The sequence below is a fragment of the Parambassis ranga genome, chromosome 5 (assembly GCF_900634625.1).
Source record: "Parambassis ranga chromosome 5, fParRan2.1, whole genome shotgun sequence".
Classification (NCBI taxonomy): domain Eukaryota; kingdom Metazoa; phylum Chordata; class Actinopteri; family Ambassidae; genus Parambassis; species Parambassis ranga.
The window spans coordinates 23836704-23852258 of record NC_041026.1 but is presented as its reverse complement, the minus strand read 5'-3'; the positions used below and the strand labels follow the sequence as shown (position 1 = coordinate 23852258).

Below are 15555 nucleotides of genomic sequence, written 5' to 3'. Positions count from 1 at the left end.
GTGCTTCAGTTTAGGCAGGCAGGTGAGAATGGAGTGTATCACTCCGACCGTTTCTCCAACAATCCTCATCTGATGACAGACCAGAGATGTAAGGTTTGTAAAGTTGGAGACCACAGAAATGATGCCTCTGACTGACGTTCTAGGAATCCTCACATCACACATGCTGAGGTGAGTCAGCTGCTGGGGCTGACACACTGTGTGTAAATCTAAAAAAAGAGCACTGTCACTGTTTCTTATAGCCAGACGTCTCAGATTTGGAAACTCCTTTAAGCAGCTGATGCTCTTCTGAGAGCTCTGATCCATCACCACTGTGGTGAGAGCAGGAAGGGACAGGCTGAGCTGTTTCCAGTCCTTAGCTTTGGAGCTCCTCACCACCACACTGCTGACTTTTCTGCGACGAAGAGTTGCCCAGAATTGATTGTTAAAAGGGCCTTTCTTAAAATTCAAAATGACTGTCCAGTCTCTCCACAGAGACCCGCGGTCAATGAGTTTCTTAAAATACTTGCAGGATGCCCGGACGTTGGACTTGTCTGTCGCTGTCAGATACTCGAAAACGGAGACCCAGACCTCAGCCGGTAGCTGTGGAGGCAGCTGTGCCATTTCTTCACTCTGCTAACGCATGTCTTTGTTCTGTCGTTATCAAAAGCAGAAGACCGCTCTTCACGTGCTTCATCAAGTTGATACGGAAACACTAACAGTGCGATGAATCTCGCGTCACCGCCGCCGCCATCTTGCATGTGGCAAAACGTGGAGATAACCCCTGTATAGGCGTGTGTATGTGTGCAGCCAGCCACCAGGGGGCGCACCAGGCTCGTATTAAAATGACAAGACATCTACATGTAATTTTTTTCGTTATAGATGGTGCCATTGTAGGTATTTAGTTTTTAATGTACGTTCCTGTTTCCTGCAAAGACCATGTTCATGTTTTCCAATCTTTAGAAAAACCCATGCCAAACCACAATGTCCTGAAAACCCCTCAGATGTTCGGATGAGTATCATATTCTGGGATGTAAAATGCAAAGCCAGCTCGACCCCTCTTAGGGTCCTTAGTTCCATCTGTAAATCTGAAGAAACCCTTTCCATTTAGTCTCTAGTCTGTGTCTCACCATACTGTTTTGATCAGATTTAATGCTTTTCAGAATGCAGAAATCAACCTCTGGAGGGGGCAGGAGCCATGACGGTGCAGCTGGCAGGAGGATCCGAGGAGCCACCCTCCTCTCCGATCCCAACATCTCCATTTCTTTATTTATTTCTCCCGCTCCCCACTCCCAAGCACCATTCATTTTACCAATATACTGCCATGCAAGTTTGAATAATCAAGAATAATGGCGTTTCACTCATTTCAACAAGTAGGGCTGGGATTGGAGTGGTACAACAGGCCCCACAACACACTCCCAGGGCTTTACAGAGGCTATAAAATCACACAATACAATTTCTCTTCCACCAAGTCAGTTTTTATGGAGCTAAAAACATAATTTACAAGAACACAAAATAATTATTATGTTTTTACAGATCTGGAGTTCAAATCCCAGCCAAGCCATTTGAAGGCCTGTGCACCATGCGCTCGCTTTTGAGCCCCAACCCTAGGCCTGGCTCCAGGGTGGGGGCCCGGCTGCGGCGCACCGGGCAACGTCATGGACCTTGGTATTTTCGTCATCATGTGGGGTTTTGGACTGCACTTAATCTGACCCGTCACCCAGGACCCTTTGCCTTGGGAGACCCTGCTGGGGGCATTAAGCCCCCTACAACATAGCTCCTAGGATGACCCGGGTGATCCTGTACGATTAAAATTTGGTAAATAAAACGTTTATTTTAATGATGCTTTATAATTTTAATGTTCTCTTTGTCATTTAAGCATTAGGGTTTAATTAGTGTCGGTGTTTTTACACGTTCAGGACTCTGACACATAACGTTAATTTCACTGACTCCTTGCTAGCCATGCTAGCTAGCTAACATGACTCAATGTGAAGTTAGCTGCTCAGCTAAAGCCCGATTTAAAAAAGTCCCGTTTGACTCACAGTCAGTGAGCAGACGGCATCTGGTTAGTTAAAACTAAGTGTACTGAGTCAGTGTGCTGAGCTGCATTAATGTAGGTTCATGTTTAAACGTGATGTGAAGCAATAAGTACTACAGTACATAACATGCTGACAGGCAGCTCTGACAGACATGTTTTTATTCAGCATAATAACGATATGTTATAGTCTGTAGTAGCGGTTTGATCATTGCGGCGTTACATGTGCTGTGTTATTATATTGAGTGTTGAAGGGTGAAAGTATTTATTCTGCACTGTTATATATGTGTTTATCACTTAATAATGTGATTTTCATATGTGTTTATGTGTTAGGAAGTTTTATAGAAAATCAAAGTAATTCGAGGATACTGAATGTATTAAGAAGTAATTTCATAGTGTGTCATATAAATTTGTTTTCTGCAGTTCAGGCTGTGGCAGATGAGATTTAGTTGTTTTTCTGCTCTCTGGAGAGAGCCCCGATTGGTACGAGATGGTCATAAATTCAGACTAAGGACAGCAGCACCTTTGACCTGATAAAAGCCAGATTCTAAAGGAATGTGTTTTTCTCCTGAGTGCCCAGTTATTGTCACCCCCAGATCGGACTCACAACCTATGAGATTTAAGTAATTGAAGCTTTACCTTATTAGGGAATAAACACTAATAGTCTATTCGCTGTATGACCCAGGATCTGCAGGGGCGGCAGTAGATCCCCTGTGGGCCGGCAGGCAGGAACGCCCCTGTGGTATATCAATGTGTGAATTCCATGTCCAGTGGTTGTTGTTGTGTTGTTCGTTGTTGCTGCATGGTTGTTTGTTCTTGTTGGTTGTTCTGTTCTTGTGTTGTTCTTGTTTGGTTCTTTGTGTGCAACAACCCAAAGCTCTGTGACTCAGAATCTGCCTCATTGTTCAATAAATTGTAATCTTGAGACCAGAATTTATCCGCTCCTTCCTCATAAACCAACTCGGGAAGGTGATCAGAAGAAACAAGGGGAATTTCATCCCCGACAGTGTCTGATTATAACTTGGTTTAATATGTGTGTCTGTGATGAAGACTCCAGCTGGAGGCTTTGTGTACAGTAGCTTCTCCTCTTTGAATAATGTCTGAAACCTGCTAAATCAGCCCTTTTGTATGTATGTTTTCACCTGTCTGCAGCTGAGAGTCCTGAGCAGGTTTTATGTCAGTGCCACAGTGTAAGAGCAGCTTATTCAGCCCCCTTTCATCTTATTATCGAGGATGGAGATGGACACCATTTGTGATTCTCAAATGATTATTTTATGTTTGCCTGTATACTTTGAATTAGTGATTTATATCACAGATGTCATTGATGATCTCACTAAGGAGTTTAAAGGATTCGGCCGTGGAGGTCATGCCTAATGTAGCGGGAATGGCAATTTCAGTCTCTTTGCGTATTTCAACCTTTTTGCGTTTAACTTACTGAGACACTCCACCTCCCGTCTTCTCACTAACATACCAGATCCTTTTGTCTCAGCAGAAGTCTTTTTTTTCACCAGGATATGAGAATTCCCACAACACTATCATTACATTATATGTTATCAGTGGTAAGAAGACTATCTTCTGTGAAATCATCAGTGACATCTTGTGGTGAGACACCTTATCATCCCCTGGGGGCCGTCTTGTACATTTCTGCTGTGTTGGATCTCCCCCTCTCTTTGCTTTTCACAAGTGTTCTGAGTAAGCTGCAGTAGCTGCTGGGGGTCACACCAGGCTGATTAGACTCACCTGCCTGTTCTTAAAGACCTCACTCACCTCTATTCTTCACCAGTTCTTCACCAGTAACCATCTGCAGTAACAGATCGCTGATTTCCTGAATTCTTTTCGAGAATCCTTTCGATATTGTCTTTTAACCTACCTTTTCCTCTCAACAGCCGCTCAGTCCTGGTCCCGTCAGTCCGTGCTGCATTCCTCTGGAGTACCTGTCCAAGTTCCAGTTTCCAGTTTTCTTCTTCATAGATGTTTTTTGTTACTTTACATGCTGTACACAGATTTAGAGATGCAAGCCCGTCACAGCTCCCTGTAGCATGTACTAGTACAACATAGCACACCGATTTAGATATTACTCCTGCTGATATTGATTGCTTTGGCGATGATACTGCAGCCACATTACACACAGTTTGTGGTAATGGTGTGGTTACCCCACTGAAAAAAAGAAGTTTACAAATCATAGGAGGCCAGCTCCATGATATAATTTAAATATCCGAACACTGAAGCAGGGTATCAAGATGGATGAAGAGGAAGTGGTATTCCTCCAAATCCCTTTATTATATATTATATTTTTTCATGCTTGAAAAAAAATGCATAAAATGCCACATTTTTACAATATGACCTAATAATAAAAAAATGTTAAGGTATACCCTTTTGTATTTTTAGTAAGATTGTTGTGGTCCTCTGTGTGTAAATCCCACCATGATTGCCTGCTTACAAATGTGATGGAGCTGGAACATACAGAAGTCTCTTCTCTGCATGGGTTATCAATGTACGAAGGAACCTAATAGTTGACAGGAAGTAGTGTTTGAAACTTTTATATAAATAATAAAATAAAGCATAAATTCCAGAACAATATGAACAATACCAATCGAGCTTTTATGCCTTCTCAGCAAACCTTTGCACTATAATTATCTATTATAATTGTCTATAATACTGAAAGAACTTTGCCTACCTATTGATACAAGAATCACCCTGTTACTGGTTTATAGATGTGTTCACATACTGCAGATGTTTAACTTTTCTAATGACGTTGGGCATGATTTAAAGCTCTTTCAAAGTGGGTGACACAGGCCTTCTTTGTAGCAATTAAGCACCGGGTAACACCAGCCAATCTCATGAAACAGCCAGGTCTTCTCCAAACCACCGTGGACTAGGGAAATCTTCTCCCAGCTGATTGTAAATACAGAGAGAAGAAAATGCCACATGAGGGCTCTTACACACTGCTCAAAAAATAAAGGGAACACTTAAAGAACATAATATAACTCCAAGTCAGTCACACTTCTGTGAAATCATGTGTGGCAAGAAGGTTTACTGTGTCTGTCAGCACAGTGTTCAGAGCATGGAAGAGATACCAGGAGACAGGCCAGTACACCAGGAGACGTGGAGGGGGCTGTAGGAGGGCAACAACCCAGCAGCAGGACCGCTACCTCCTCCTTTGTAGCAGGAGGAGCACTGCCAGAGCCCTGCAACATGACCTCCAGCAGGCCACTAACATGCATGAACGCTTTATGAAGTTTGGTCCATTTCATTGTATTAGTGTAGTGGTAAGTTTGCCACATACAATATGGCAGTCACGCTGACGTACCGCTGCAACGGGCCAACCCGCTCAATGCGGCGTGTCTATGGTGACAGTGAGGTGAAAGAAGGAGCGGTTGACGTAGACATGGAGCAATTGAAAACCAGACACAGAAAGCAGTCTTGAATTTGATCAGAGCAACGAGTTCTCTTCCTCTGAAATGGATACGCATACATCGAGTCATTATTAAACCTGACCTGTGAGATGCAGCAATATGCCATATGGCTTCTAGTCTGCCGGAAATAAAGAAGATGAAGAAGAAGACATGGACCAATAGTTGTGAAGCTGACGACAAGGGAGGCGCTCTGATTGGTTACTTGTTTTGTTATATATTGGTGTCCTGCCCTTCTTCTTCCTCTTTCTTTCACGCGACCCTAGTGCGCGGTAAGGAACTATTTCTCTTCTCCCAAAAACGGAAAAAATATAGATTTAGATAACTAGCCTGCATAAGATTTTTGGAATAATAATATATACTTCCGTGTCACCAAACGATATAGACATTGTACACCGTAAAACTACCGTGTTTCCATCCCGTCATTTGCGGCCTCCTAAATTGGCCCTAGCTTGCTGTTAGCCAGCTAGCATTAACTGTCGGCCACATGTTGGGCTTTAGCAATATTTCGGGTTTCGGATTAAAATGCACTCGCTTACGTTTTCTTCCGCTGACTGTAGGTAATACCTTGTCTTTAAACCGGCTGCTTACCGATCCTTGGACGCACTGCAAAGATGCCCAGGGAAGACAGGGCCACGTGGAAGTCCAACTACTTTTTGAAAATCATCGTAAGTATGATTTGTCTTGGAGAATTTCTACTTCTACTCTGCTAACTGCTAGGCACGTGTCTAACATACTATGGGTTGTATTGTAGAAACTTTTGGATGATTTTCCAAGATGCTTCATTGTGGGAGCAGACAATGTGGGCTCCAAGCAGATGCAGACCATCCGTCTGTCTCTGCGTGGCAAGGCTGTGGTGCTGATGGGTAAAAACACCATGATGCGCAAAGCCATCCGTGGCCACCTTGAGAACAATCCTGCCTTGGAGAAGTGAGTTTTTCCCCCTTTTTAAGCCATATTTAACAGCAGGCTAGTTACGGTGCAGCCTGTGCAGTGCTGTGTTGTCGTTCCCCCTGCTAACACCAACATGTTTCCAGCTATCCCTGTCTGTCTACATTCCCTGACAGCCAGGGACGCAAGGTCTCAGACAGTTCATAATGAATTTGAAAAACACGGTTTTTAACCAACCCTGTGATTTAACAGACTCCTGCCCCACATTAAAGGAAATGTGGGCTTTGTTTTCACCAAGGAGGATCTGACGGAGGTCAGAGACATGCTGTTGGCTAATAAGGTAAGAACCTGACAATCACTACTATGTTCAACTATAGAGTGCAGGAAAAGTTACAATACAGCTTGTGTAGTACTGTATTGTCGTTCCCCCTGCAAAAAGTAATCTGTTTCTTCGCTATACCTGTCTGTCATATTGTGGCTGCCAGGCACGTAAGGTTTCAGACATTAACACTGAAAGCTGAATTTGTGTCATGTGTACAGTTGGACCTGCCCAGCCTCAGCCACAAGTTGTAAAATGTTTAATGTTTCACAGGTACCTGCAGCTGCCCGTGCTGGAGCCATCGCCCCATGTGATGTGATTGTGCCGGCCCAGAATACTGGACTTGGTCCTGAGAAGACCTCTTTCTTCCAGGCTCTGGGTATCACCACCAAAATCTCCAGAGGAACCATTGAAATCTTGGTGAGCATTCACAACTACTATACTGTTGCAGGAATGTTTTAATTCAGTAGCTAACCAACGCTTCTCCCTTGATAGAGTGATGTCGGCCTGATCAAGATTGGTGACAAAGTTGGTGCGAGCGAGGCCACGCTGCTCAACATGTTGAACATCTCGCCCTTCTCCTACGGACTCATCATCCAGCAGGTGTATGACAATGGCAGTGTTTACAGTCCTGAGGTGCTCGACATCACTGAGGCTTCTCTGCACACCAGATTTTTGGAGGTTAGATGCAGTTCTTGCATCTTATTCACATCAGTTTACATGTTTGCTTGGAGTTGCCATATCTGAATTTTAAACTCCTAGGGTGTGAGGAACATCGCAAGCGTGTGTCTGGAGATTGGCTACCCCACTCTTGCCTCTGTGCCCCATTCCGTCATCAATGGCTACAAGAAAGTCCTGGCTGTTGCTGTGGAGACGGACTACTCCTTCCCCCTGGCAGAGAAAGTATGTCTGCACAATAAGCGGCGCATTAATTCGCTTGCAGGATAGGTTTCAGTTAGTACAGTACTTTAGACATATTTGAATTTTTGCATGCTCAGAAAACCTCTGTAAATGGAAGTAACATTACATTCTGTCCTCATAGGTCAAAGCCTTCCTGGCCGACCCATCTGCTTTTGCTGCTGTCGCAGCACCTGTGGCAGCTGCTGAGACTGCTGCAGCTCCAGCTGCTGCTAAGGAGGAGGCCAAGGAGGAGTCTGAGGAATCAGATGACGACATGGGCTTTGGTCTGTTTGACTAAACTAAAACAGCAAGCAGAACCAGATTTGAGTAAAATAAACAATGAAAATTGTAACATCCACTTTGTTGTGTTGTCTCTTGCACTATACATTAAACTGTACAGCTTAAATATCCTTCTACATTTAGATGTCTGACTGAAAACATCTGATATTTAAATATGGGGTTAAACAATTATATTTGAAGCTTGTTGGCAGGAAAGCCAGAGACTCCCTTTTGGGTGTAAAAACTGAAGAGCTCTTAAACATGGCACTTTATAATGTACAGTATTGTAACAATCCTAAAGTATTAAATGTCAAGTTATAAGCGACAGATCCTACATGACAGTTCTGTCATCTTGGCTGCTTCTAATCGGTCACACTGGTGTACTTGCTTGAATAAATTTGAAAGATTGAATGAACTTGTTCTCGTGTGAGGCACCACGGGTAGACTGCGGCGTCTGTGTTAAATGCACTTATTTTGAAAACGAGCCGGAAGGGTTGAGCTAGTACAACTAGAGGTAGATGCGTAGCAGCTACAGCAGAGCCGCCCGTAATGGCTGAGGTAGGTTTTTAAGGATCTTTGTTATCGTGTAAAGGTTGACTGGAAGCTTTATGTCTAAATAGTTTAAGACTTTTAATTATTATCGGCTAGTGTTAAGGCCTAATATTGTCGTACAAACTAACGTCGTTGATGGGTAAGCACACGTAAGCTAACATGTTGTTAGCTAACGTTAGCTTGTATCATAGGTAGATCATTGCTCTGAACAATATTTTACACAATGTCACCACTGCATAGCTGATCATTTTAATCAAAATTATAATCGTTTGAGCGAAAGCGTGGTTATTGTCACAATTCGCACGGCAGTCATGTTAGCTGGTGTGACATTAGATTTGTGGCTAACATAAGATAATGTAAGTGTGAACGCCCTGATTTCCCTTTAGAGTTCATGTGTAAAATATATTTAGAATAAATGCCGCTGTTCATTAAGGCCAGTCACACAGGTTTTGACTCTTTGTCCAGACGCACAGCTTACAGGACCTCCAGCAGCCAGCTGTCTCATCCAAAGTGTTCATTCAGAGAGACTACAGCTCAGGAACCATATGCAAGTTCCAGACCAAGTTCCCGTCTGACCTGGAGTCGAGGGTATGTATGGTTACACACAGTGTGTTTGTTTACTTTATACTCTGGCGTTATGGATATGAACAGTCTGTGTGGTTTCAGCTTGACAAGCAACAGTTTGAAGAGACCATCCAGACTCTCAACAACCTGTATGCAGAGGCAGAGAAGCTGGGGGGAAAGTCCTACCTGGAGGGCTGCCTGGCATGTCTAACGGCCTACACCATCTTCCTGTGTATGGAGACACACTATGAAAAGGTACAGCTGCGTCAGTGTCATGTTTTGCATTTCATTAGTTCTTCCTTCCAGATTTCTACATATTAATGTGGTGTCCCCTCTGTTTCTCTTGGTGCAGGTGCTAAAGAAGATTGCCAGATACATTAAGGACCAGAATGAGAAGATATACGCCCCAAGAGGGCTGCTGCTGACTGACCCCGTAGAGAGAGGTCTCAGAGTTGTATCCTTAACCTGGCTAATAGCAGGAAATGTGAAAGTGATGGTTTGTGGCATAATGCGTTTTTATTTAATCCATACATCTTGGTTATCTTATTATCTAGCAGGTACATTGTTGGTTCCAGATATTGATGTAGCTTTCTTTTCATAATTTCAGCCACATTAGGTCAGAGTCACACTGTGCTCAGGTCTGGAACAAAAATAGAACTGAGTAATGCATATTTCAATCATGAGAGACTCAGCGAACTGAATGAGAAAGATTTATTAAGTACAAAGTTTGAATGTGCATTGGCGTCCTAGACCCCGTCGTGAAGACCACATCCGAAAAGGGGGGAAAACACAAGAGGATCTGGTGGTGCTTGGGGTGGAGGAGAGTTGCCGGGTTCGATCAGAAGAAAGCTGGAGAGGAGATGGAGACTTTTAAATTTCGTGCTAAGCTGTGATTGGTCAGGAGAGGGACGGAAAGCGACAGCTGATTAGTGAGGGAGGTGCTTTCTATCAAGCACCTGACTAAGAGAGTGGAAGAGAGGGGGAGCAGCGGAGTGATGGATAGAAGGAGAGAGATTAGGAAGTGGATAGGGATAAACGGTGAATGATGGGAAACAGAGTCTTCCTGATTGAACTTACGCTAAGAGCTACATTTGTTGTTTGTATTTATGCCTGGTCCAGCCTCAGGTATTAACATGTAAATACATGGCCAGTGTGTTTGTTTGTTTTATTAATAATTATTAATTTACATCACTGTATTTTCTCCTTAATTTACAATCTTGCAGGTTGAAATTACCATCTTTGAAGATAGAAGTATTGGTTCTGGGAGATAAAAAAAGAAACCTTTGGGTATGTTGTCAATCAGATTTTTTAAGGTGGTAGCATCGCAAAAGCTCCAATATAAGGTGTATGTTTGTAATTGAAAAATAGAATGATGTTTATTTCCCTCACTATCTAAACATGAAGATTAGTCTTTATTAGTGTCATGTATCTCATGACTTCTGCGCTGCCATTCCATAATTTCATTGTATCTGTACAACAATTAGCAAAACTTAAAATAAGACATAACAGCAGTGAAAATACACACCTGTTTATAGTCTAACAGAAATTTGGTCTTTTTCTTACCTCAATATACAGGCTGATGGCTGACCACATCCTCTTCATCTGTTGGAGAGCACATATACAGACCTATGTTTCCAATGAATGATGTATATAATTTTAATCTGATCCTTTTTTTAGTTATTTATAAGTACTCCACTGTCTGCCTATCCTTATGTGTATGTAAAGGGGCGTAACCATACAAACATGTCGAAACATTAGGTTTGGTGTAAAGTTTCCTTGGTTTAGTGCATTCTGTCAGACGAGCAGTTGTTGTCAAAAGTTTATGTATGTCTGCATACTTGTCACTCCTGGAGCAGAAGTTACAGGTCCACCCTGAACATTCTGATGATACACCAGATGTCCATTAGCTAAAGGACACCAGAGGGCTTTCAAACTGGAAAGACATGGTTTCAGTTTTATTCAACATGTAGGACATCTTTACTCATACTCAATGCTGGTTTTGATGTTAATCAGCCTTCCTGCAGGCTGAATCTGTGACTGCCTGCTCCCGCTGGCCAGCCATGTGAAACTCACACTAAGCATGAATGCCAATCCCACAATCATTTTTACATGTGAGCGTAAACAACTCAGAGTCTTTACAGTATGCAGCATTTGAGTGCCTTAAACTGTATCAAGAATTATGGCCAATAAGGCACCTGTGAATGTGCTCATTGTTTGATTATAATTGCTACTTGTTTTGTTGTTGTTGTTTTTTCTTCTGCTGTAAAGAACACGTACTTCATCGTGACTTTACCTGAAGTTCATACCAAACCGTGAAGTTTGTGTACTTCTAAGACCCGAAGACGTCAGTGTGTTTTTATGTATTTTTATACGCAAGGTGATGTATAAATCATGACCCATTTGATCAAGACCAGTCTTAAGTGCAGTGTTAAATGCCCCTTTTTGACTGTAGTATTTTTGAGTAGAGCAAATAATATGTAGTACCCACAAACTGGCATGAAAACAGGTTGGAGTTGTTGGTACAGTCTGTAAAAAGTATGTGATTCTCCACAGCATTAATATCCTTTGTATCCTTTGTTTAGGCAAATGTTTTCATATTTGTGCATATATGTCACACTTTGGGGAAATGGAGGCTTGTGTCTTGTTAAACTGACAAATTAAAAGAGATGTTTGTGACTTCAAAGATAGAGCATGTTTACTTAATCACATAACTGGTTACATATCAAGAAATGTCTTCTGTGGCTTAGTACACATGAACAAAATCTCTCCCTAAATCGTATTCGACAGTCCTGCTACATGTTTCTTAAAATCTTCACTATCCATGTTGCAAATATTGCGATTTTTACAGATGACCACAGATGCTGTAAACCCTAACAAATTGTTATAGATGGTGCTTGATGCGGCTGATCTAGTTTTCTTAAAATGATTGTCATGTTTTATCTTAATAAATGTGTATGTTGATATCCTTCAGTGTTTTTGCTTATTTTCAGAGTTCAAAAGTTGTTGGGAGAGAGTAAAATCACAGAATTTTCACAGTAATGTGTGGTAATTCTTACTTTAAAATTATTTATGTAAGAATAGAACGTGCCTTTTATTCTGAAAAGATGAGACCGGAAATCACTGCTCCTGAAGCGACCGTCGAAACATCTGTTTCCGGAAGCTACATGCAGATGCTAGCTAGCCTGAAACACTGTTTTTCTACGACTTAAATTGTAGTCACCTACAATAGTTTGGGAAAACAACCCCAAGTTAACACTGCACACATCTGTTTTTAACGGTAAGTCTCCTCCATGTGCAAAAATATAACCTTCAGGAAAGTTAATGTTGTTTAACCCGCCTTAACATAGTGAGCTAGCTTTGACATTATGATAAAAATGATTTTTAACCAGAGTATATTACAAACAGGTCCGTTCCTCGCTGTCCACCCTGGCGTTTCCTTGTTTCGATGGTATTTATCTCCCGAAGCAAGAAAATAAATTCGTGCATCATGTCATGGATGATTTGGAGACATACCAACAGAAGAACGACCGCAAGAGGTAAGGAAATATTTTTGGTTCAATCCCGTTTTACAACATATTTATACTGATGTGCTTACACACACACACACACACACACACACACACACACAGGACATTTGTCTTATCTTTACCAAAGTCAGAAACGTAACATGAAAACAAGCTTAGATTAAAGTTCGGATAAGAAAATCTGTTGTGAGCTCTACAGTTAACTCTATCAGACCTCCTGCTCTTTCTGTTTGACAGTTTCCCTTGTTAGTCCACTTTGTTCCCCTGTGTTTCAATAGGTGAAAATGGGAAGAATTGTGTAATTTATAAAGAATTTAGTTTTTTAAAATAGTGTTGACAATGTCTTATGTCTCTGCTTGTTATGCCCTTTGTTTCTCTGTCCAGTGTACTGCTGTTCCCCCCTTTACCCAGCAGACTACGTTACTTGATTCATAAGACCATAGAAGAAATGCCAGAACTTACCACCTTCTCAGTAGGGGAGAGCTGGTGTCGTAGGGTAGTGGTCTGTTGGTCTGAACTCAGGTATTACAAGCACACAAATGTTTGTATTCTGTGCTTGAATGATCTGGGAATGGTTGTTTTTTTTATTTTTATGATGACATTTTCTTGTATTTCTGTAGGAGTGAGGTAGAGGAAGACAGTGAGTTGGAGAGCAACAACAGCTCATGTGAGGAACCCCAAAGTAATAAGTGGGAGATGGAAGACAACGTCAAGCCTAAACCTTCAGTCCCGACACGAAGCCGAGCAGCTAAGCGGCCGGACAAGCCACTCTACATGCCCCGAGCTGCTCGGGAGAGACTGTCCTTACAAAACTCAGAGCTACAGAGTTCAGCGTGTTGCAGCAGTGGCTCTATCAGCAGTTCATCAGACTCTTGTTGCTGTCCTAAAACTACAGAAAATTTAAAGTACTCATCCACCTTCAGACAGGAATTATGCCCAAGTGTAGCAGACAGTAACCCTGATGCAGACGGCTCAGGTCTGTGTCCCCAAGAAGAAAAGCACAGAGAAGCAGAGTGGGACCAAACTCAGGCCTGCTTTGCTGACATGACCATAGAGGAGGTTGAGAAGGATAAGGGACACCTCACTAGTGGAATATACGACGCCCAGACAGAGGACAGAAGCACTGACACAGGCGATGTAGCTGAACAGGTAAGATAACACACCATATGTTTTGTGTATGTGTTTTTGTATACATCAACATTAGCATTTACATTGCCTTAACACATCTAAAAGCAACATGACAAAAGTGAAAGAAACTTACACTTGAGAATGATTGCAAATGCCTGCAAAGCAGGAGAAGGATATACAACTTTATCAAAGTGCTACCAAGTGTGAGGTTGTAAGATGTTGTGTGTAAAACAGTGCAAAATTACTGGCACGGGTATGAAGTGAAAAGGCTCTAGAACGAAAACTAGTGACATGTTTATTAAGACCCTAGTGAATGATTTAGCCATGTCTGGAGTTGAAGTGTCAGAGAACGTCACTGGATTCCTGCACAGGAATTGACTGCCACGTTGACCAAGAACAGCTTCACTTTTGCGAAAAAAATGCACTTCCAAGTCAGATTGTATCATGCTAGGGACAACATGGAGAAAGATTAAATATGGGTCTTGGTCATTGCTTTTTTCTTCCATCGACCTGAAGCATACTTCTCCTTTAAAATTATTGGAGTTTACTATAGACCATGGCCCATACCAGTGGACAAAACTACACCAAGTGACTCCAAGCAGGCAACAAGGATGCAGAGTGGAGTATTCGTACATCATTCTGACCTTGTTATTGTTAAGTCTTGGGAAAACTGCTGTGGAGATGTGTAAAAATATCTCATGCTGTTTGTTGTTTCAGATTAAAGCACATCTAAAGGAAGCAGTCACTGTTTCCATTGAGCAAGCACACAGTGACTACTCCATTTATGAGAATGTGTGTATTGACTTGGATGGCTTTGGCCATGTGATCGAGATCTATGACTTCCCAGCTGTGTTCAAGACAGATGACCTTCTTGATGCGTTCACTGAGTACAGGTGTGAGCAAAAACTTTTTGAACTTCTACACTGTCATGTGTCTTTGCTTCCATTGGTTTTACACTCAGTCACCTCATTCTTACTTTGAAGTGGGATTTTATGGGATTCTTATAGTAATAAATTTTACTTTTTATTTTCAATGTCTGGCTGAGGCATTGTTTAAGCACAACAAAAAGTTTTAACTTCTAAGTATGATGCGGTCAAACAGATGATCTCAAATGCCCACTACCATTATGATTTCTTTCCTGTCAGTGAGGGTGGAATGAAGATTAAGTGGGTGGACAACACACATGCGCTTGGGGTTTTCTCCAATGAGTTGGCAGGTAAGGGCTTTGACTGTGCAGTGTATGTAGTGTTGGGTTCGAGGTTACAGTGACTCATGTTAACTAGCATTATGTCATGCAGCCGTCCATGCCCTCTCCATCTGCCATCCTTTGCTGAAGACACGAGCACTGGCTGAAGGGAGTAAAAAAGCCCAAGGCAAGGCCTACAGACGGGCAGGTAGGGTATCCACTGCGGCTTCTGGAAATAATATGCTTTTTGTAGTGGAGGTAACATTTTGTTAATGTCTGTATCTTGTAGGAAGAGTTGGTTTAAATGCTGATGATGTGGATCCAGATGGCTGGTTGTGTGTCTTCTTCCAGAGTTTATCCAGCCAGTGAAGGAACGTCCCAGGACAGACTGTGCTGTTGCCAGGCGGATGGTTACCAGAGCCCTGGGCATACAGGGTCGAAGCAGAGTGCAGCGATACTAAAGGGAAATGACAACACTGCTGGAATACAGTACAGGTGAGCAAAACTAACAATAGCCACACAAGGCTTCAGTAGTCCAGTCTCACACAGTGAAGACCTTGGCTGTGGAGCCAGTGGAAGTTCATTTTAACAGATACTGCAAGTTTTGCAAAATTGAAATTAGGTGTCCATTATACTAGGTGCCATTGGAATCATGGAATCTCCCTGGGAGTCGACATCACCTTTTGTTTGGCAAGGAATTAAAGAGCTCTGAAGGATTTAAAGATCATTTTACAATAAGCCATATAGGGAGTAAAGTTGGAGGTTGTTCTGAACTCTAGTACCATAAG

General features: G+C 42.2%; 3 protein-coding genes and 1 non-coding gene across 5 annotated transcripts in view; all 4 read left to right on the top strand.

The window, feature by feature from the left end:
* The first annotated feature begins 5569 nt into the window (after positions 1 to 5569).
* rplp0 (ribosomal protein, large, P0) lies at positions 5570 to 7880 on the top strand. Its single transcript, XM_028407188.1, has 8 exons — positions 5570 to 5696; positions 5985 to 6092; positions 6179 to 6354; positions 6568 to 6655; positions 6908 to 7054; positions 7130 to 7315; positions 7397 to 7537; positions 7677 to 7880. The coding sequence occupies exons 2-8, from the start codon at positions 6039 to 6041 to the stop codon at positions 7830 to 7832; spliced, it is 948 nt and encodes a 315-aa protein (XP_028262989.1). The 5' UTR covers positions 5570 to 5696; positions 5985 to 6038; the 3' UTR covers positions 7833 to 7880.
* Positions 6694 to 6820, top strand: LOC114436936 (small nucleolar RNA SNORA63). Its single transcript, XR_003670823.1, has one exon. It is a non-coding gene; the product is annotated as a small nucleolar RNA SNORA63 (small nucleolar RNA).
* A 416-nt stretch (positions 7881 to 8296) lies between the features above and the next one.
* Positions 8297 to 11612, top strand: golga7 (golgin A7). Its single transcript, XM_028407255.1, has 6 exons — positions 8297 to 8371; positions 8831 to 8953; positions 9032 to 9184; positions 9282 to 9383; positions 10153 to 10216; positions 10505 to 11612. The coding sequence occupies exons 1-5, from the start codon at positions 8363 to 8365 to the stop codon at positions 10198 to 10200; spliced, it is 435 nt and encodes a 144-aa protein (XP_028263056.1). The 5' UTR covers positions 8297 to 8362; the 3' UTR covers positions 10201 to 10216; positions 10505 to 11612.
* Positions 11613 to 12065: 453 nt separating this feature from the next.
* Positions 12066 to 15555, top strand: part of r3hcc1 (R3H domain and coiled-coil containing 1) — a 5560-nt gene continuing 2070 nt past the window's right edge. Inside the window, exons 1-8 of one of the 2 annotated variants that reach the window (XR_003670672.1) lie at positions 12066 to 12206; positions 12335 to 12465; positions 12838 to 12975; positions 13074 to 13602; positions 14299 to 14474; positions 14727 to 14797; positions 14880 to 14975; positions 15057 to 15262. Coding sequence is in view for 1 of the 2 variants with exons in the window: in XM_028406156.1 (XP_028261957.1) it covers positions 12422 to 12465; positions 12838 to 12975; positions 13074 to 13602; positions 14299 to 14474; positions 14727 to 14797; positions 14880 to 14975; positions 15119 to 15228 (1164 nt within the window). In the remaining variant the exon portion in view is untranslated. The remainder of the gene's footprint in view (positions 12207 to 12334; positions 12466 to 12837; positions 12976 to 13073; positions 13603 to 14298; positions 14475 to 14726; positions 14798 to 14879; positions 14976 to 15056; positions 15263 to 15555) is intronic. The other variant, XM_028406156.1, reaches the window with a different exon arrangement.